This window comes from Perissodus microlepis, chromosome 3 (assembly GCF_051167445.1).
Source record: "Perissodus microlepis isolate ML-2025 ecotype Zambia chromosome 3, ASM5116744v1, whole genome shotgun sequence".
Lineage (NCBI taxonomy): Eukaryota > Metazoa > Chordata > Actinopteri > Cichliformes > Cichlidae > Perissodus > Perissodus microlepis.
In genome coordinates this window covers 25571944-25594740 of record NC_140463.1, presented here as the reverse complement: position 1 = coordinate 25594740, position 22797 = coordinate 25571944, and the positions used below count along the sequence as shown (strand labels likewise).

Genomic DNA, 22797 nt, shown 5'->3' with positions numbered 1-22797 from the left:
AGAACTGCCAGCATCTGAGCCAGCCAGACTCTGTCTGTCTCTCTCATCATGGTCACCTAAATGCACAGTAATGGCAGGTTTTGTAATAAGGCAGATCGCGCTAACATAATATGCACTGTTAGTTGATTATTTACCTGCCGCATTAACGGGAGAGGACGTGCAACCGTTACCGCTGCTGCTGGGTTGAGATTCACGAGTCTGGAGCGGAATTAAAAGACATTCATTTAAGGTTATCACGTGTTTTGTGAGCAAATGCTTTTGCATATTCGTAGTGTTTCCTCCCTTAAATGAAATATCTACTTTGCAAGTATTGCAAGTTGCCCTGTTGTCATCCGTTCTTGTAAAGTATAACCAAACTTTTGAGCGTTTGAGCCGCCTTGTTTTCTGCCAGGTAAATGACGCTCCACAACGTGGTGACGTCATTCGGGGCGACTGGAATCGATAAGGGAATCGTTTGCAAAAATGGCAAACAAGGAATTGAAACAGTGGGAACCGGTTCTCAACAAGAACCGGGTTTCGATACCCATCCCTAGGTGCAAAGTGATTTCTACTGCAAGTCCCATTCATACAGTGTTTTTAATCCATGGCTTTAGCCAACATTCACACACACACTCACACTCTGATTGATGCTTCAGGGGAAACTCAGGGTTCAGTATCTTTCCCAAGAATTCTTCAACGTGACCATCAGTCATCAGGGATCCGCTGACCTTCTGCTTGTTAGATGATCGGCTCTTCCACCCGAGGCACAGCTGACCGGTGATCAAGCAGAATAAACTGAGACAGGCTGAGCCTGCAGTTATCTGGGATCCTTAAACTAACTACCTGCTAAACACAGAAAATACTGCAAGTGTTTCCCAAATCTGTGTGACAAATCAGCCCAGTCACCCAATCAGCCCCCTGAAACCCAGAGCTGCTGTCCCATGGTAGACTCCAGTCAGCAGAGGGAGCACAGCATGTTAAGTAACGTGCTGGTTTGTGTTTAGCTTGGAGGATTTATAATTTATTTCAAACATGTTTCCGTGCAAAAAAGGATCTACGTGATCTGCAAGCACAAAAAGAATTCAGCCTGAAGCGACACTAACACAGGAGAACGATGCACCTGTAACCCCGGACTGCCGCAAACGCCTCTGCTTACTTAAAGCCAAACCTACTCATAGAAAGTAAAGTCAAGCTGATGAAAACCCTCAGCCCTGGATCTGAAAGTTCCCTCTCCTCACTCCTAGCGTCTCATACTTTTGCACTGTCCCATCCACCAACTTTTAAAACACTGCCTGCACCTTGTGAACTTGTTTGCTGTATTTTCTGCTGGTTTACTGAGTCATTTTAAGTAAATAGCACTTCATGTAAAACCACTGAGTTCCCCTGAGCAAAGACCAACAGATAGGGCGAGTACAATGACAGCAGAGGAAACTAAACTTAGACCGAAGAAGGTGTCAGAGTGCCTCAGAGCTGTTCCTGTTTGTGTGTCCATCCTCTGCAGATCACAGCGTTTAATATGCGCGCTGTGCGTTTGAAAAGCACACACACACACACACACACACACTGGCAGTATGTGGGCGTGGCTGTATAAGACAGTGAGCTGCTGTCAGAAACGCAGTTTGTTCTCTGAAGTCGTGGCAGTAGAGCAAACTGCTGCAGAAGCGCACACAGACCGCAGACTCATCAGATAACAGCGCCTCGTTTTTTCTCGTCCTTATCTCATCAGAGTTTTACGTAAAGCGTGATCTTCTTCTTCTTCTTTTCCATTTCACTGTTTAAATTGTGAAACAGCTCGTGGGTGTTTGGCCGGGACACAGAGCAGCCACGGAGATGTGAGCACCAGCGTCCCGAGACGTCATCAGCTGTGGACTGTTACATGAGATCACTCCTGTGCCGCCTCCCTTTGTGCATCTGCGGCTCTCGGGCACACTCGCTTTCATTTATAACTTTTAACATGAACATTAAGATATGCGCACTTGTTGTAATTTGCGCCTGATCTACTTTAATAGCGCGTTCTGTTTTATTTATTTGCGAAAACTTGTTTTAAAAACCTTATTGCGCTTCAAAGTTGCTCTCGAGGAGTTCTCGATGGTGTTTGTTTTCCTGCGAGAATCCACTATTTAAAAGCGTGACACTCTTCGCAGTTTTTGCACGTCTCGTTCACGCGGAATTCGTAACCGGGTCTTCAGTAATCATGCAGCGCGAACGCCTGCTCAAAGTTTTGGTGATCGGCGACCTGGGAGTTGGCAAAACGTCCATCATAAAGCGCTACGTCCACCAGGTGTTCTCCCAGCATTACCGGGCCACCATCGGAGTGGACTTCGCACTCAAAGTGCTCAACTGGGACCACAAAACAGTGGTGAGGCTGCAGCTGTGGGACATCGCCGGTACGTGAATCATACTGTTATTGTTTTGTGGGTGGAATGACACACCGCTGTTTGGCTTAGATGTACCTGCACAGGTTAATGCTCACTCACTCACCCACTCAAGAAACACTATCACGAAAGGTTTTAGTTGTAGATGCAGAGATGACAACTCTCCACTCAACCAAACCCAACGTAAATATCTGGATATTTTTCCAAAACACGTCAGATCCACACCAAATTTTAGTGAGCTGTTCCTTTGCGCATGCGCCATGTTGCTACCAAGTTTCATGGAAATCGGCTCCTAATGACCTCAGCAAACCAATAAAAAGTTAACTTCACCTTGTGGCATTGTGTTTAAAAAAAAAAAAAAAAAAAAAAAAAAGGGGGGGGGGGGGAGGGGCTCTGTGTCCCTCAGAACTATGCAAGCTTCAAACGTCCATCAAGGCTGAAAGGTCAAAGCTGTATCTCAGTAATGCCAAAGTGAACTCTACTGTCATCTCAGCCACATACAAGTACACAGAAAGACAAAAATATAAAGCTTAGGGTCCATGGTGCGCACAAAGTGCAGTTAGAACAAGAAATAGAGACCAGTGCAAGTACGGACAACAAGTAAGGAGGTAATAAACCAGGAAAGTTGGGCTGCATGCATTATCTGTAATATAGCGTTGCTCGACCTACAGCGACTATAGAAAGATGTGACCAGTAATGTGCAACGTATACAGGACCCGCATTTCATAAGTACTTCCTTTACAGATCCTCCAAAGAACCTGTTGCTCCACAGGCATGCAGACAAATAGCACTGAAAACATGACCTTGGCCGAGTTCCCCTTTCACCAGCTGCAACAGCAGACTGATGTTTACTCAGAACTGCATCAGTACTTGTAACCCAATAATACGAGCCCACAAATCTGAAGGCGTACTGCTGCAGTGAAAGCAAAGGGACTGACCACGTCACGTCATCCACCACTGACTAAACATGACATAGAGATAGAGAGAGCAGTGTGAGGGTCATAGTCACGTACAGCCGTCTTCATCCATAAGCTTGGGGGTCATTTTGGGACAGTCGGGTCAGGATTACTTACAGTAGAGTGTCTTGAACACAGCACACGGCAGGACACACAGCTGCTGCTGCCGTCGCACCCAAGAAGAGTCTGGTACACAGATTCTTTAACCTGCCAGCTTCCTCACCTCATCCTGTTCCTCATCCTCGTGTGGATGTGAGGAAGTTGGCAGGTTAAAGATGTCTAATAGAACTGCACTGGATACGTGCACCTGTTCTGGGTAAAGTCTAGGGAAAAAAACATCTTTAGGAAAGTTCAAGACTGTAAACAATGTGTATAAGACAGAGACACAGTTAGAGAGACAAGACCGAGTTGGTTTGGACAAAGCAGGAGAGGGACACTGGATATACTGGACAAAGCAGGAGGGCCACAGAGGAGTTTCATGGATGTGATGAAGGAGGATCATCGTAATAGATGAGGATGCAGATTATCTATTGTAACAACAGAAGAAGAAGATGGGTTTTGTTACTTAATCAATAATCTTAGAATATTTCCGAACTTGCAGTGTGTATTTTTTTTTGTCCTGCATGATTATCACGCAGTCAGACTCCACTCCTGTGTAAGACACATGCACTGTGTTGCTTTGTGGAAAACTTTCTTTTAAAATGGCACAAATGTCAAAACGTACTCCCGTACAAAGATGCACTCTTTATAAGCAGACGTCTTCCATTCATAATAAGTACAGATATCTTCAACGAGTCCCTCAAACACATTTATTAGGTGAATTACATGTTTCACTTCTGGTTCTGCAACATGTCATGTTGTAGATGGCTGAGAGGGAGATAACTGTGTTTACTTCCCCTGTGAATTTAGAGTCACTTTCCTCTGACATCAGAAGCATAACGCAGCATAAAAGTAACAGAATCTTAAAGTCAGGTTGAGTAAATTCCCAGAAGCTTGGAGATCACAGAGTGGTCAGTGGTATGCTGCTCCTGGAGCTGTGGCGTATGCCGATGCTGCAAGAGTAAGCCAACATGTGACAGCGTCAGGCATCTGTTAGAAAGTACTTTGTAGCTCCTGCATACTTTAAAAAAGTACCACTATAGATATAAACAAACTCGCTCAAAGTTAAGCAAATGCATCTGTACTGTGCACAATGCAAGTAAGCAGTAAACCCCAGAACAAATGCGCAGTAATCTGCATTTTCACACTCTTCAGCTTTTTGCTGATGCATCTAACAATTATGTTGCACGATTTGAGAAGTGGCCTTGAAAAAAAAATGTGGTCAGCCATCATTCCTGCAGACGCACATAACAAGCTTTCTGTATTCAGCTTATAAAACCCTCCTATGTGTCTCTTTAATTGCATGTAATTAGATTTTTTGGGAACTTCTTTCTTTCCAGTCTCACTGCTGTCTCCCTCTCACACACACAGACACGCAAAGACACACACGCTGTGTGTGCTGAGTGACGTGCCAGCTGATAAGAGTTATCATTTAAATGAAAAGGTCCGGATGAGGCTGTTTTCTAGGCGGACTTTAGCAGCGAGGCAGGTCACGACTTGCTGCTAAACGACAATGAAGCTGCTGCGGTCACACAAACAGCCGGCATGTTGTCCTCACGGTGTGGATGTGGTGACCGTACAGCTGTTCTGTGCTGGCCTTTCTCAATGTAGGGAAGCCGGTTGTTCAGGGTCACGAGGAGCGTTTTCAAGTCACAAAGTTTTTGCATTTTCCCATTTGAATGTTTTATAGTTACAAATGTCAAGATAAAAAAATGTGAGTTGGTGTACGTTCTTTTTAGGTCAGCCTTCACAGAGTGCTTTTACATAGATGTTCTGTCTGTATAGTCATTTTTTTTATAAGTTATAATCTTTTTGCGTTTTCGTTTCTGATATGGTGACATCACGACTTCCCTCACCCACAAAAAAACATGGTGTTTATTACTTTAACATAGTAGGCGTTGTGTGTGATAGACAGATTTTATTATTGTTGTTGTCTTTGTTTTGTTTTTAGTTGTCATGTTTGCTTTCCATGCTGGTTCCAATCCATAGGAGCCAACAATCAGATGACACCCCCATGATCTAGCATTTTGGCAACATAAGGAAAGAAAAACTCCCTCTTAACAAGAAGAAATGTCCAGCAGAACCAGACTCGGGAACCGGCGGCCATCTGCTGGGGGTGAGGGGGAAGACGGGGAAAAGACACGCTGTGGAAGAGATTTAGATATTAATGATAATGCTGATTAAATGCAGAGGGGTGTATGAGCTGCCTGTTGGGTGGAGCTCTCACGTGGTGTTGGCTCTGCCTGTCGCATTATACACATAGGATGCAAGAGCGATGTCAGTCTCGTAGGAGCACAACAACAAAAAAATAAAAGGATATTACACATGTTCTGGTCTATTTACATAAACTGTTATATACAAAAAAAAATAATGATCATGTGTACATTTACCTTTGAGTGAACCTGGTTTTTAGATTGCCGGACTTGCTTATTTTAAATTCTGAAAACATTGGTCATTGGTGGTGTTGACCTTTGACCTCATACTATTAGTACTGATCAGATGGTGTGCAGAAAAAAAGGGAAAGGTACCATCTGCTTTTAGGAGACAGTTTGTGTGCTCGGTGTTTGGGCGCATGCGCAGGGTTGTGTGTCTGTGTGTGTCAGATGCTCCACTGCTGATTCACCGGTATATTGGGATCATGTGGAGCAAGTTAGTTTCCAGGATAGAGACTTAAATGTTCACACACATGCTTCTCTCATTTGCAACATTTTTTTAACAAGTGTGTGTGTCTGTCAGCAGTGAGAAGAACATATGCAGTTCCTGTATACAAAAAAAAGTGTCTTATTGTGCTGTGAAACTAGGGCTAAATGTTTGATACTGACAAAGATGTTAGTTATTATTATGAAAAGTGACCAGTTTTAGTATTAATGGTGTGACCTTCAGAAACTGATGTGATCACGACTTCCCTCACCCACAAAAAAACATGGTGTTTATTACTTTAACATAGTAGGCGTTGTGTGTGATAGACAGATTTTATTATTGTTGTTGTCTTTTTGTTTTTAGTTGTCATGTTTGCTTTCCATGCTGGTTCCAATCCATAGGAGCCAACAATCAGATGACACCCAAGCCATCTATCATCACTTTAGATGGCTTGGGTGGGTTGGTGCTGTGGCGTATCTCAGACTCTGGCTGGTCTGTTGTGCTTTTTTGTCTTCATTGTTGGTTGAGTGAGGTGCTCGTGCTGGGCTTTGAGAAATCCAGCTGGACTACTCTTAGTGGGGAAGACGGGTGCTGCCTTCTGTGTGGGGTTCCAGTCAACATGGGTCCTGGATCCGCTGTTCCTCGCCTCCTCGAAATGGGGGGTGCTTTGCTGGCTCTCTCCTTCCAGGCCTAGTCCTCTCCTTCCCCCGCTTCCTATGACAACACATCACTCACACAAATAGGACGGGTTGGACCATTCAAGTGGCTTTGCTGGGTGTGGTGTGCAGTCATCTGTTTCTCCCTTTTTAATGACACCATAGTCACATCTCACCACACATCACCGTACATGTAGGATCTTTGGAGGCAGGAGCACTACCCAGAGGTAGGTAGGCGGGGCTGCGTGGCAGCACAGACTGCCTTTCAATTTTACGTAAAACTTAGAGACTGAGGCTTTTAGGGATAAGCATTGATAAGCACTGTCTCTGGCTCGTGTCACATTTCTCCCCTCTAGTTTTACTCACTTACTACCTCTCTGTGTGGCTAGGTCCGGGTCTGTAACATTGCGATCTCTCAAACTCATTTTTCAAGTATGGTCTGTGGCAAACACACGGTCACTCATATCCTATCATATGCTGCGAACACATAGCAAAATTATATATTTGTTTATGTACCTCCCTCTGTTTTGTCTTTTTTGGCGCTGTGTGCTTTCCTACAGAAGCAGCGTTGTCTGTTCACCGTTGCTCCCGTTCTTCTCTCCTTTTTTTCTATTTTTCTGCTTTAAATTTTTTTTAAAAAAGTCTCTTCTGTAAATTAACGGTGGCCTGGGTTTGTCTTCTGTTTTCTTTAAAAAGGGCAGGAACGATATGGCAACATGACCCGTGTGTACTACAGAGAGGCCGTGGGTGCGCTCGTCGTCTTCGACATGACCCGGCTGTCCACGTTTCAGGCTATCCTTAAATGGAAAGGAGACCTGGACTCAAAGGTAAAATATCAGAGATGAAGGAGGTGGAGAATTGAGAAGAGGAGTGTGGTGGGAATTAGGGCTGCCACAAACGATTATTTTGATAGTCGACTAGTCACCGATTATTTTTGCGATTAGTTGACTAATCAGATCATGCGTCTATTGGACGTAAAACGTACAGCTTATTGCACCAGCATGCGTCTGCTCTTATATAACTATCATTAGCTTACAGCTTTAAGTGTTTAAGGTATGTGCTAACTAAAAATAAAGACAAGATGATAGTTTATTAAACGTTTAACGAAATTTGCAGATTGTCTCGGTGGAGTTTAATAGACTCGGCCGTCTGTTCTTTCCATGTAAAGTATAACAGGACACTGGAGTAAATTCTCTCCCATCTCACACTTCTGTTTAATCAGTTCTCTGTTTGACGTTTCTTCAGCTGTGTAAAAACTATAACTTTAATCTCAGCCAAACCGATTTACTCAGGAACAAATAAAACACTGAAAAAAGCCAAACAATAACATTTTTAAATTATCTGAGTGACTTGCATATCATGTTCAACCTGAGTAGCGAAACACCGCGGGGGGGTTGAAAATGATGTGCCGGGAGTCCGGTGTTCTCACCGGCTCTAGTGACCCTTGAACCCTCTCGCTATCGAGCTGGTGGGTAACAGACGTCTCCGAAAACGTCGGAGCGCTTTTGCAAATATGTGGTGTCTTGATAAACCGAGCAGATATTTGAAGTTTACACAGTTACATTCTCGCCTGAAAATATGTTAAAAGTTTATTTTGTGAAGCAGAAAGAATAATGGGGCTTTGGAGTTGACGTCACGTCGCAATGTATTGTGGGAGCGCGGCGCCATTTTCCGGGTCCATAAATCAAAACAAACACACTGTGTTGGAACGACGACGACAAGAAACATGCTTAAAAGCAGCTCAAAAGAAAACGGATGGTATAGAGACCTATTACGTCCAGAGGCGAAGCAGCGGTACTTGAAAAAAAATAGAGTGCATCGCAAATGTGGACCCATATGGAATACGGCAGTGGAGTAAAGACCCAGACGACTTACCGCCACTGTCCTACCCCGATATCGTCACATATCTTGTTTGTGGAGTAAGCGCTTACACTGCGAACCAGTTTTGTAATTACAAATCGCTGGAGTGCATCGAGTGTAATGGCCATGGTTCATCCCCTACCACAGTTGATGTTATACATTTATCAATGAACTGCTAAAATCTCGTTGTCATATTATGTGCCCATAATTGTAAAGTTGATGCAAACTACCACATTGATAATCGGGCAAGATATTACAGCCATTTCATAGGCAGGCTTCCCTACAGTTGTGCGAAAGAATTAGCGAATCGTTACATAGCACGTATGTCTGCAAAGTCACTCCATTCGATGTTTGTTCGCAATTTCTATAACCTCCGAGACCACCAACGATAATATTATTAAGCTATAGAGAGTGATATGAACATATATATAGAACTTACCGGAATGAAAATGTCCGGTAAGTTAAGTGATATCTGGAGATGGAAGCGAACTGGATATCAGCTCGTCTCACGGCTGCTATCCAGGCTAGACGCCTTCGTTTGGTAAGGTCCGCTATATGAGCTGCCTCATGTTGCTTCCAGGTTGGGAAAGAATAAAAAGACAAACCCTTTTTAAGCTTATTCTCTTGCCGGTTGTGCGATCGAACATTGCAGCAGACCACACAGCAAGTACAAACCATGGCTGTTGTGTGTGCTTTCGCTCCTTTGTCGCTTGCGCTTTGTTTGGACCCGGAAAATGGCGCATCAGGCCAAAATCCTTTCCACGCCCACCCCCGTGACATCACGCTCTAAAGCCCTATAAGAGTAATATTAAAACTAACTAGCTGCCACCATTGTTGAAAACTGGAATTGGCTGGGCCACGCTATGAATTCTGGGATAGGTTGGGCCACGAAGCATACACCCGACCCATCCTTCATAACTGGAGAAATGAAGGATGCATTTTTTGGCCGCGTTTGGGGGAGTCTTCGAATTTGGACATGCTTCGCCGTGTCGCTGTAACGTAATTGGCCTACAAATGCGGCCTCCGGAGGATGCGGCCGCTAAATTTGGACACAGCTATGAAACCGGACACTGCTTCTTCTTCTTCGGGGTTTAACGGCAGCTGGCATCCCTGGACATGCAGTGCTGCCATCTTCTGTTTCAGTCCGTTATTACACTCTTAAATCCTACTACTTATTCCTGCATCTTTTGGGATCTTACAAAGCTTCAAACGATGCGTCGACTATTAAATTAGTCAATCGTCGACATAATTGTGACTAATCGACTAATCGTGGCAGCCCTAGTGAGAATAAGGCACGTCGAGTCCACGGGTCACATTTTTGAGCCATCTTTATTGACCGCGGCTGCAGCTCTCGACTGTCAGCCGCACATGCATCACACCACAATACACCACCACTTGCACCACTTTTTGTAGTCAGCGGGCATGTTTGCGAATGCCGCGCAGGTGCGTCCGCCCTCCCTGCATGGCACTGCAAGCCACGCCCCACCACAAGGAGTTCGTGAAGGAGGAAATGAGTGCAGTTTAAAAAGTTTTAAGAAATTTATTTCTTTGCTCTGAATAAAAATCTACAAACTTGGGGCTGAGGCAACTAAATTTGCATGAATCAGGGTGAAAAATCTAATATTGTTGTAGGATTGAAGTAAATCAGACTTTCTGAAAAAGTTGGAACATTTTAAAATGTTAATAAAAACAACAGCAAAACAAAGAAAAGCCCAAGAACCTCTGCTCATATTTACTTCTGAAAAACTCTGCCTCTTTTTTCTACTTAATCATGTGACCAACTTGTTGGCAGCAAACCTAATTAGCTGCAAAATATTCCTTCAGCTGTTTCTTTCTAGTCTTTTGCTGCACACATCCCAACTTTTTCGAGACATGTTGCTGCCACCGGATTCACAATAAGCAAATCTTTTTACACAGCATCTCTACTTTTTGGAATTTGGGTTGTACATAATCTTAATGTAGTTTATTAACCAGAGTCTAGCATAACTAATGGTTTGTTTGGGGGCTCATGCTCAACAGGTTAAACAGACAAGCCCAGATCAAGTCACTAGGCTTTGTTTCCTCTTTCTCTAATAATTAAACATGTGATACAGGAATGCGCACAATCATGCACACTGGAGAGCCCTTACTTAAAAAAGGCACCTTATAGCTTTCACTAGAAGCTTATATTACATGAAAAATAAATAAGAAAAAGTTTTTTTTTTCATGTTTTTCTTTTAACTTAAGATGATAAATCACAGAAGCTTGTTTACTTGCTAGTGTTGGCTCTATTTCACTTTGCAGATTGTAACTGATCTCAGAGCAGTGAAAGCAGAGTTAGAGGCAGCACATCAGGTCAAAGTGAAAGACCAACATTTCTCCACAGTATGCATGTGCTTTGTCTCGCAACTTGAAAACCTCTAGCCATTGTTAGCAGGATACCTATGCCTGTAAAACTGATGCACTGCATATTTCAGTGGAACCTAAGCCAAGCAGAGTTGAGCCTGCTTCCAGAGACAGTGGTCAACTGTGCCAACAAGATGTCAACAATTTAAACGATAGATGCAAACAAGCAACAGGAGAAGCTTTATGACAGAGCACTGTCTGAGATAAAAGAGTGGTCACTTTACTTTGGCTTTAATTGATGTCTATTTTTATATTTTACTGAACAATTGCCTGCCTTGTTTGCGTTGATGGAAAGCCACTGCTTAAAGTTAAATGTTGTTTTCATCCTGATTTAGCCAAAAAAAGAAAAAGAAAAGTGGTTTCTCAATAGTTGTGCATCCCCTTTTCTGTTTTCCTGTTGTTGGTGGTGGAGGTTTTGTTTTGTGTTGTTGTTTTTTTTGTTTTTGTTTTGTTTTTTTACCTCACTTTTCCTTGTTTAATTCATTTTGGAAGTACTGTATTCAGGATAGCTAGCCTAGTTTGTGACTCAGCAATGTCAGGGAGAACGCAGCAGGTGCGATAAAGACCGTTGTATTCTACACATATCATTTTGTTACGATATATATGTTTTGATAATATATGTATTCAAGATCTAAAAATAATGGGAAATAAACTTTTGGACATTTTTGTGTATTAATTTTTTGTTTAGTTTTTTCTTGATTTCCTCTAATCCCCAGAATCCCCATTTGCTAATCTGGGCTATTTTCCAGTTTGGTCATGAGGAAGCAGTCCTCAAATGACCAGCTTACTGTCAGCTTAGTATCAAATGACAGACAGCTGACTGACTGACTGATTTCATTTGCCACTTCAAAGCAGTAGAAGTACTTTACACAAAAGTGAAGTTGTTTTGTTTTTTTCTTTTACACATCCAGCAGTTAAAGAGTTATATTTGGAGGTGTATTTCTTTTTTAAATCTTATTTTTAAAATACTTTTCACTGAAAAAGAAGAGACCTCAATAAAGACATTAAGGAGAAGAAAAACAAGTATAAAACAAAGACCACAAGTCAAGGCTATATATAGTGTGTGTATATGTGTGTTTCCTTGTGAGAAATGTCTCCTTTATTACCTACAGTGTTTTACCAGCTTGATGCTAACTATGTTCAAAGATCTTCGGTGAGGCTTGGAGCTTCTTCTGGACAGATACAAATTGTGCTTTGAGGGCTATAAGATTGGGGAAAAGCACATTTGCATACATTACAGCTTAACATTGAAACATTGAGCTGAAACTGTAATGCTCAGCAGGGGCTGCAGACAGAGGCCCATCCCTGCAAGCAATCCCTTTTTATATTGTCATCTTACTCTCAGTGCCCGCTGCCTATCAACTATGTAATAGATAGCCAAATCAGTATTTATTTTTTTATCACTGTATTACAAGCCTGATGCCTCTCTGATATCGATATAGATGAATAAATAGGCATAACAAAACAGACAGATGTCATCACTTGATGCTGCTGTATCCCTTCACAAACTGCAGATTAGAGTGAAGCACTTCAAATTGAGGCTCATCTACTGGAAGCTTCGACAGGTCTTTGTTGCTTCATCATGAATTATTTTCATAAATTTTCATTGCATTTCTTTTTCCATCTTCCTCTGGGATTCATTAGGTTGCCCTCAGCAATGGGAGGCCAGTTCCAGCTGTTCTGTTGGCCAACAAATGTGACCAGCGGCGTCATGGTTTGTGCCCCAAGCTGCCCAAACTGGAGAACTTCTCCAAAGAGTACGGATTTGTCGACTGGTATGAAACCTCTGCCAAGGCAAGATGAGATTATTTTCTGTTTCTGTCTTCCTGTCAGCATTTAATGGGTGTTAGATTTGGTCACAATAAACAAGCCACACCCCCTGTCTTACTGTAATGCTTATAGTTTAGCATGTGTATATATCTCTGTGTGTATCGCTTCCACAACTGGTGTGCCAATCTTAACAAAACTTTGTATGATTATCATCACATATACAGTTATTATTCTCATTATCATTCTGATGATTATGATCAAGGTTTTTTAAAAAAGAAAGGAAAAAATGTTTTCTTATATCCCAATTCTTCAGATTTCCACATTCATCACTCGCCTGTAAATCTGATGTCACGTTCTCTGTTTGCGTTTGTTTCACATGTCATGATCAGCGTATGTCCCCATTTGTAACTTAACGGTCACCAAAGTTTGTATCCAGGGGAAAATTTAGTTTTTTGACCAATAAATACAGAATGAGAAATTTAAAAAATGTTGTAGGCAGCTAGTAATGTAAGGCTGTAAAAATGTTTATTTCTGCTGCACAGTTGTGCATTTGACCATGGGAGTCAATGGGGACTGACTCGCTTTTAGAGGCAGCCTCAAGTGGCCACTAGAGGAACTGCAGCATATAGCACGCCTGCGATGGCTTCATTTTTTCTTAGCCCTGGTGTCATGAATCAAATGAGTGTTTGGAACCCAAATGGAGGTTGGTTTTAGGTAAAGCTTTATTTTGCATTGTTGAATTTCCACCAGAAAAGTCCACCAGAAACACAAACACGATCCAAAACTTAGTGGAAAACACGCATAGAGGAAGCTAACAAACGCTGAAACAAAGACTGAGAGGAAGACTGTTATGTATTCGCAAGGGTGACAAGAGGCAGGTGACAGTAATCTAAGACAATGAGACAGAAGGGGAAGTAAAACTAAACACACTCTGGAGACAAGACAACTATTAATATAAAACAAGAAGTGAGAACTGTAACTAAACGGAGAACCACCGACAATTAGAAGAACTTCGCTGTGTTATCCAGGAAACATTCAGAATGAATAAAACTGAGGAATATATTTAATTAATTAAGAAAAAACAAAATACTAAAATACTCCAGAAACTAATAAGCTTAATACGCATGTGCTGCTGTAACAATTGAACAATTGGGATTAAAAAATTATCTATCAACCAAAGAAACAATTCAACCCCAAAGCTTCAAAAGCCCACAGTCTGACCTGGGGTGATGACACCCAGAGGGTACAGGGTTGAAAACAGTGTTGTCAGCACCGTCTCATTTACATACTGGCCCTTTACAAAAATAAAGCATGTCTTCTTCTAGGCTGTTAGAAGAAAAGAAGTTGGGTACATCAGGTTATAGTGAATGCCATGTTCACATAATATCCAGTTATATAAGTTTTCAATATTCAGTCACAGCTGGCTCTCGTAGCTGCCAACTCGCAGAATTCAATTAGTTCGTATCGGCTAAAAGTACCAACAGAAAAACTTGGAATTCAGTTAAATCTTAAAAGGAAAAAAAAGTGAGAACACGGCGCTTACTGTGGCTCATCTGTTGATCCAATTTATTTAAATTATTAAATTGAAGGTGGAAGGCTGGAAGCACATCTTTTCATTCTTCACCTTACAGAACCTTCAAAGCCTCATGTCCTCTTTTTACCCGTTACATAACAGAAACAAGTTGAGACACACACACACATCACCTCAGGAAATGAGGAGCGCTCTAGTAGACTTTAGTGAGTTTCAGCTGTAGCTGCTCCCATTAAAGATTATCAAAGTTTCAGGTAATGAAGTTTCAGTGTACGTGCCAAAAGCTCAGGATTCAGACAACCGTGAATGCTCCATTTCAATGTTTGTTTACTCTTTTACTCGATGTCAGCAATAGCTGAAATCCCTAATATGGTTATCACAGGCACACATAAGCTCCACCCCCTGCTGTTCAAACCCTTTGTTTCCAGTGGGCACCCAATCAGAAAAAAGTTGCCTTAAAGAGACGGTGGTCTGAAAGAGAAAGGAGTTAAATGATTAGAACAAGAAGATCTTTATTGCCATTAAATGAATGAGCATACAGAAATATTTCATCTCCCTACGGTTCACAACACGCACAAGAAAATAGGAATTGCTGCTAAAGGGCTGCAATACAAACTCAAAAAAAGCAAATTGGTAATAAATAATAATAAAATGAGTTGGCATAAGAGGAACAGTGTGGCAACTTGTTAAAGCAATCACATGATTTTGTGTAGACTGATTTAATCCACAATAGTGTTTGTTATGGTAGTTGTAGGATTTTGTACTGTTAGAGGGAAAGTTGTGAACAGAGAACGTACTGGGTAAGCGGTATCTCTCGAACTCAAGAAAGCTGCGTTTAAAAAAAGAAGCCACGTGGTGATGGCATAAATGAACACGTTCTCTATTGCACATCTATGCATTGTTTTTTGTTGTTGTTGTTGTTGCTGTTGCTGTTGTTGTTCGGGTCTGCAGGAAGTATATCTGTGTTTTCTTTGTGACTGCTAATGTGTCTCTTCCTTGTTAGATAATCTTTGCTGCACCAAGGCAACTGTAAATCATGCAAAGCAAATTTAGGACAAAATGAAGTTGAAGCTGTGGTTCCCAATAGGTCACCATTCTATTGAAAATGCACCCTTTTCCAGCTGTTCTGGACTCTGCAGACATGTGCGCAGAGATGCCCAAACCTCCCTGTCCTCAGCCACCTCCTCCAGTTCTTAGAGACAAAGCACTGAGCCATTCCCAAGCCGGTCCTGGGGTAGACCTAGGACACCAGTGTGTCCTAAGTCTACCCCAGGACATACAGGAAGTGGCTCACTTAGCTGGCTTCCTTTGACGGATTAGCACCTCCGAAATGACCAAGTTCCTAACTCTATCAATAAGCTGAGCCCAGCCACCCTTCAGAGAAAGCTTGTTCCTGCTGCTTGTGTCCATTATTTCTTTCTTTGGGTCATTACCCAGAGCTCTTTTAAATCCAAACAAGACGAGTTTTAGTCATTCGTCCAAGTTTTTCCTGATTGATTAAGCTCCTTAAGACAACCCTTAAATACTTAAATGGACAATATGGTGGATTTTACTGTTAAGACATTTCTCTATTTCTACCTCCATCGACCTTCTTCAACCCTTCAGCTTCATCCTATCTCTTCTCTCCCCAGGACAACACCAACATCGACGCTGCCATCACATGCTTGGTGAAAAGCATCATGTCTGTGGAAGAGGAGAGAGCGTTGGATGAAGCCACCAGTGGCGCCTGTAAGGGCGATCCAGATGGCAGCGTTCTTGTTCTGCCTCGCTTTGACTACAACACAAAGGAGAAGGGACTCGGTGGATGTTCGGGGTGCCTGTCAATTAAACCAAAACAAGACCAGGACTGAAGGACTGTCTGAACCAAAAGACTGCAGGGACATGCAGAGGATGGTGTGGATGACTCTGCTCTCCATCACTTTCTCCTCACTGACCTTTCCTGAGAGAATTTAATAGAATTGATGTTTCTGGGGTTTTTTTTTTTTTTTAGATTTTTCAGGAAAAAAAATCCATCTAATATTTTTAACCAAATAATTAAGTTGTTGTGTTTTTATATCGGACTCTGATTCAAAATGAGTTCAGTCATTGCAGCAATCTCTTATTTGGAGAATGTGACCAATAGCACTTTTTATGGCTTTTAAAGGAAATATGTCAAAATAATGTTTTCCCAAAATTTGTATTTATCTTGTCTGATATTTTTAAGGTTTTTTGGGGTTTTTTTGCATTGATGCTTCTATTGTAGCAGAACTTTGTCCAACAAGTGTTTTTTAGTCTTTAAATTGCTTTGAGTTATGACTGCTTTGTAAGTTACTACTGTTTGCCTTAGAGCAGCGGTCCCCAACCCCCGGGCCTCGGACCAGTACCGGTCCGTGAGTCGTTTGGTACCAGGCCGAGAAAGTTGAGGTTCAGGTCTGAAATGTATGGTTTTCAGGGTTTTTATCGGTTTTTAGCGTTATTTTGTTATCGTTTTTATCGTTAACTCGGTTTTCCTGGGTCTTTTCACGTGTGTTATGAATAAATCTTCTTTTTTTCGGTACCGGTACTAGTTTTATTTTGTTGTATTTATCCGCGACACCTTAAAGGCCGGTCCGTGAAAATATTGTCGGGCATAAACCGGTCCGTGGCGCAAAAAAGGTTGGGGACCGCTGCCTTAGAGCAGTGCCAAGTAGCTCCTTATTGTTCATTTTTAATATTTAATTAAAAAGTTTTGTTGTTCTGTATTTGATCTTTATTTGTTAAAAAACAACAACTTTATGTATAAAATGGAGTATTTCTTAATGTTTATAGGGGGAAGTTGTGTTCAGCTAAAGGAGATGAGTTTAAAGGCCGTTGTATATGCTTTTGACCACTAGTGGTGCTATAGAGCAGTGGTTTTCTTTCTGTTTATATCTCAAGATCCTGTCTGTCTGAGATTGAGGAGGGTTATTTGAAGTGTACTTTTCATGTAAGCTGTAATGTATAGCATATTATTAGCCAAGAAATATACCAAACGGTGACTTTTTATGGAGCTTAAGGAGCCACAGACATATTAAGAGTGAAATAGGGTTCATCTGTACCGACAATTTTTCTGCCATGATCGTCCACAATACTGCAACAAAATAGCATTTTCCATGTCAAACACCAGACTGTTGATGATTATTATTGATGGTGTGAATTTTGAATCTTTGAGTTGTCAGACCTCCCCAGCTCATCTGAGAGAGACCAGCAAGGAAGCATAATGTTTATATATGTGCAACGTGAATGCAAACCTGGAGCCCAAAAACTGAAATAGACAGGCAGTCTTTGAGTTTGGTGTCCACTTCACTTTAATACTAATGATCTATGCAGGTTTGAATTTGTTTGATGAGAAATAAACTGCACTGTTTTATACATCATACACAAGAAAGTATCGTGTCCCTGCAACACGGTTGTGTTTGTCTAAGGCAAAAGGTACAAGTCTTACCAAAGTTTTAATCCCTAACACTGTTCCATTCTAAAGATTTTCCCTTGTTTGCATCCATCCTTTAAATTACTGCTATCTTGTGGCTTCAGTGGCTGTTCTCTGCAGAAGCACGCTGGACTCTGCTTGACTTGAACCCCACTGAAATATGTAGCACCCGTTAATTTCATGGGGATGTGGGTTGGCAAGCTGAGAGACCGACAAATGTTTCTGGTTGTGTATTGTTGATAAATCAGACAAGCTGCTGCTGGCTGGCTCAGGTTCCACTGCTCTGAGATCAGTTACCATCTGCGCTTTGTGTTTGAGTTTCCTCTTGCTAAACATCATGCAGTTTGGAAACATTTTCAATATCTCCTTTAGTACATTAGCAAAGAAAGCCTTGCTGGTGCAGGGGAGACATCGGCTCTTGCAGCAGGTCTTGTGAGCGCTCAATTATCCAATTAAGGAAAGTCCACAAAGTTGATTCGTAGCATTTTCAGTGTGAGAAACGTCGCTCATCCAAGTGATTTCTTCAGGTGTCGGCGTCTCTGCTCGTCTGTCTGCTAAAGTCACCACAAACTACTGCATCACTGCCATGGTCGCCACATTTTTATTTATTTTCTTTGGTTTAATTTAAGCAAAGTTGGGTTATTTAACCTAGGGTGGCCATATTTTGATTTCCAAAAAAAGAGGACACTTGTGCCAGTCATGAAGAACTTTAATAATACTGTTTACTTAAAGAAAACTTTAACATATTTAAACTATGCCTTCTCTGTGTGGTTAATGAATGGTGAAATAAAAACTGTCATAAAGGTTTTACAAGTCAACAAGTGCAAAAAAAAAAAGAGGACGGTTGGTCACCCTATTTAATCTCCATTGTCTCTGGGGTCTCACCATTTTCCCTAAAATACTATAAACCAAAGGCAATCCAACCAAATGTTCATATTTGATGAGCTGTTTTTAATTTTCCACCGAATTAAAATGTAATTGTGCTAAATGACACTGTAAACTGATAGTGAGCATTGGTATGTAAACGAAGGAGAACCACCAGCGTTGCTGTCAACTGTCCCTGTTTCTTCTTCTGTTTCTTCTTTACTAACAATAAACATTTTTTTACATCTGTGTTATTTAACACATGTCAAAACTTACAACTTTAAGCAATCTCATCACACCACAGTGCTTCAGTAGAAGCACAATAGTCATGCTTTTTCAATGTGCATGCTTTGAACAGTCGTGATTGTGTCAGATTATATATGATAGTCTGCGAAGAAAACGTTTCTTTCTGCAACCAGCCTGTTATATGTGTGCATACAGTCTGACTGTTTATTGGCGCTCTTCTCAGCACCACAGCAGGAGATCGCTTGATGTTTGATCTCCAGCCGTGATGATGTAAAGATTTGTATTGTTTTAAGATAATTAACTCAATAGTGCTTTTATGGTACACGTAATAACTGTGCATTTGTTTTTATTACTCGTTCAGGAGAATACTGCAGCAATTACCAGCACTGTAACAACAAGCAAAAATGGACATGGCAGGTGGTGCACAAAGCAACCAGTGTATACAGGTATACGCTTTAATCTTTAGCAGGAACTGTTCCTGTTTGTTGGGAATTATAGTTTATTTAAAACAATTGCACCGCTATTAATGTGCACAAAACGGGCGATGTGCAATAGATCACGGTACTGTCCAAACATCTTTGGCCACAACTCATTTCTGTATATTTAGTTGGAAAAGTGTAGTATATAAAGCGCAAACCAGAGTTTGTATAATTGTACTTCTCTCCTAGCCTCCTCCAGACTTTGACAAAAATGTCAGCCACCCTTTCACTGACCATTGATGAGGCTTCAGTGATCAGCTGAAAGGCCAGATGTATCTCTCACATCCTGATCCTGGTGAATTTTCAATGATAACTGAATTATTGATGTAAAATTTAAATCACGGAGCAGCTAAATTAAAGTCCGATTGAAGATGGTTTTGAGTCGGTGCTTGATGTTACATGAATCACAACAACTCTTTACTCAATTGTAGAGCTATTATAAGCAAATTTGATTTACACTATGGTTCATTTATTGATGTTAAATTTAACCGTCAGGGGTTGCATTAAGGAGTGGCCTCACTATTGGTCTTAAACCAAGGGTGTCAAATATAAGGCCCAGGGGCCAGAGTCAGACCCACAATGACTCCAATCTGGCCCACTGGACAGGTTTGGACAATGTGAATGAGGGCATACATTTAGGACTTCTAACTGCAATTTCTTCTATTGTTTTTATGATTAAAATTTGAGGGTTTTTTTTACAACGTGTAACATAATCATTTTTTTTAAAAAGAAAATACAATAGTAATAAAATAAAATTGGACATTTTCTGTGTTTAAAAGTTTCTGTTTTATAATTTAAGGACATTATCAGTAATGACCAGAACGTTTTCTGTAATTTTACACATTTATTTCTTAAAGTTAGAGTCATGCTGACAGATTACTGACAGGTCACAAAGAGTGAGAATAAATGGGATTCTGTCTGACCCAGTGTTCTCCTCCACAGGTTCTCCTCAAGGGTGTGTCTTATCGCCCTTATTATTCATTCTCTATACAAATATGTGTCAGAGCAGACATGAAAACAGGGTCATTGATGACTTTGTTCAGTGGTGTGAGGAGTCTTATCTCCAGCTGAACATATCTAAAACAAAAGATATGGTGATTGATTTTAGGAAACAACAAAATGGGCACGGAGTCACTTTAATTAAGGGTCAGAAAATAGAGCAAGTACAATCATATAAATATCTTGGGACCATAATCAATGAAAAACTTTGATCAAAATTGCAAATCAGTTTGTAAAAAGGGTCACCAGCACCTTTATTGTCTTAGGAAACTTGCTCATTTCCACATTGACCAAAAAATGTTAACTTTGTTTTATCGTTCTTTTATTGAGTCTGTTTTATCCTTTTGTTTGGTGGCATGGTTTGGTCAGACCTCTGTCACAGAGAAAAACTCTCTAAATCAGATAGTGAGGTGGTCCAGTCGTCTGATAGGTGAGCCACAGTCTTGTTTAGCCTCCCTGTACTCCAAGCAGGTACAGAGGATGGCTTTATCAATCCTTAAAAATGGTTCCCATCCTCTAAGGCAGGGGTGTCAAACTCAAATACACAGTGGGCCAAAATTCAAAACTGGAACAAAGTCGCGGGCTAACATTAATATTTATTGAAAAATATTTATTCCTCCAGATATAAGAATGAATCTTTTCTTATGGACTCAAACACGTTTTGCTGAAAAACTGAATATGGAACAAGCAAAGCTTAATACTAAACAATATATATATTAGCTGTATAATACCAGTAGGCCAGCTCTAATAGTAATTTGGTATGGCTTCGTGGGCCAAATGTAATTAGGCTGCGGGCCAAATTTGGCCCGCGGGCCAGAGTTTGACACCTATGCTCTAAGGGGTGAATTTCAGCTTCTTCCCTCAGGACGGAGGTTTCTATTTCTGAGATGCAGGACAAAGCGTTATAAAAATAGCTTTGTCCCCGTTGCTGTCACTGAATTAAATAAGAACTGTTTTTGATTCGAAATATTAAAATTACTATATATGTGCCACAGTGAGGTTTATATCTTTACTAGGTATGTGTGTTTTTAAAGGGTCGCCAAATGCTATCATTTTTTCTGTAAAGCAAATTTACCTTGCCTATGGGTATAAATAAAGTTACCAGCAGCATTTCTTTACCATGTAGAAAAAACGAGGCGCACTGTTGAAATTGTGGTTCTTTTTCTCAAATTAAGATATCTCAGAGTTCAAACGTGCAGTTAAACTTCTTGATGCTGGCAGAGAGGCAAGTTTCACTGTTTCAGCCCACTTAACTAAAGTGAGCGCTACCGATGATAGTCTAGCCTTAAACACTCCAATGGCGCCCCCTGGTGTTTTACTTGTGATGTTACAATTATGGAGCAGGAAACAATAACAAGGAGCACTGTACAGTGTACCATTTAATCAGCATCAACTGCTTTTTTCTCCTTGATATAATCTTGTAAATAATAATTGTGTCAGTTAAAAATAGAACAGCTTGAACATTTTTGCAGTTTTTACTTTTATTTCTTTTCCATTCTTTACTTTTATGTCTTTCCAGACGAATACTTGTGAAATTACATAGAAACCATCAGAGTTCCTGTTACTCTACATCTCCGCACAGACATAACAGTGCTGCATGTTTACTGCTGAAACTATATGGCCAATGATACTGAAGCACAAAGCTGGCTATAGGCTATGCCCTTCCCTCACAGCTAACAGTAATGCTATACTAGTACAGGCTCTGGTTTTATCTCATATCAATCATTGTAATTCTATCCTTCCTGCCTTACCACACAGATTTCAGCAGATTCAAAATGCAGCTGTTGTGTTTTTATTAGAACAGCTTTCATAGGACCCCCTTCCTTCAGCAGCTTCACTGGCTTCATATAAAATACGGCAATGATTTTAAGATTCTGCTTCGTATTTTCAAGTCTCCATAATCTCTCTAATATTCTGCACATCTCCACTCCTTCCTGTATTCTGAGATCATCCTCCTATTTCACTCTTTCCCACACCACATTTCCTTTCTGCTAAAGCATATAGTTAGGGCTGGATCAGGTGACCCTGAATCCTCCCTTACTTATGCTGCAATGGGGGATTCCCGTGATGCATTGAGTTTTTCCTTTTCAGTCAACTCACTCACTATGTGTTAATAGACCTCTCTGCATTGAATCATACCTGTTATTAATCTCTGTCTCTCTTCCACATCTTCCATCCCGCTCTTAACCTGGTTCTGCCGAAGGTTTCTTCCTGTTTTACCTTCCCACTGTCGCCAAAGTGTCATATGATTGTTGGGTTTTTCTCTGTATGTATTATTGTAGGGTCTGCCTTACAATATAAAGCACCTTGAGCTGACCGTTGTTGTGATTTGACACTATAAATAAAACTAAATTGAAATTCACAATATTGGTTCTGTCCCTTTAATCTTTAAAGCCAGCCATAAAACACATTTTAATCTCACAGATTATGTTTGATTGTTATTTATTATTATACATTTTCAGACATTATTATTATTATTCTAGACCAAAATTTAAATAAAGACAAAACTTGGGTGTATGAGTCTTTTTCAA

The 22797-nt window shown here is 40.9% G+C and overlaps 1 protein-coding gene across 1 annotated transcript; it reads left to right on the top strand.

Moving 5' to 3' along the window:
• The first annotated feature begins 1054 nt into the window (after positions 1-1054).
• On the top strand, positions 1055-22499 carry LOC146390713 (ras-related protein Rab-38). The gene is made up of 4 exons (XM_084923697.1): positions 1055-2366; positions 7402-7532; positions 12595-12744; positions 15883-22499. Exons 1-4 carry the CDS (start codon positions 2174-2176, stop codon positions 16099-16101), a joined length of 693 nt encoding a protein of 230 aa, XP_084779823.1. The 5' UTR covers positions 1055-2173; the 3' UTR covers positions 16102-22499.
• The last annotated feature ends 298 nt before the right edge of the window (positions 22500-22797 follow it).

Coding starts and splice junctions, on each gene's coding strand:
- LOC146390713 (XM_084923697.1), top strand. CDS start 2,174: ATGCAGCGCGAACGCCTGCTCAAAGTTTTGGTGATCGGCGACCTGGGA. Junction 2,367..7,401: donor GCAGCTGTGGGACATCGCCG/GTACGTGAATCA, acceptor TTCTTTAAAAAG/GGCAGGAACGATATGGCAAC. Junction 12,745..15,882: donor GGTATGAAACCTCTGCCAAG/GCAAGATGAGAT, acceptor TTCTCTCCCCAG/GACAACACCAACATCGACGC.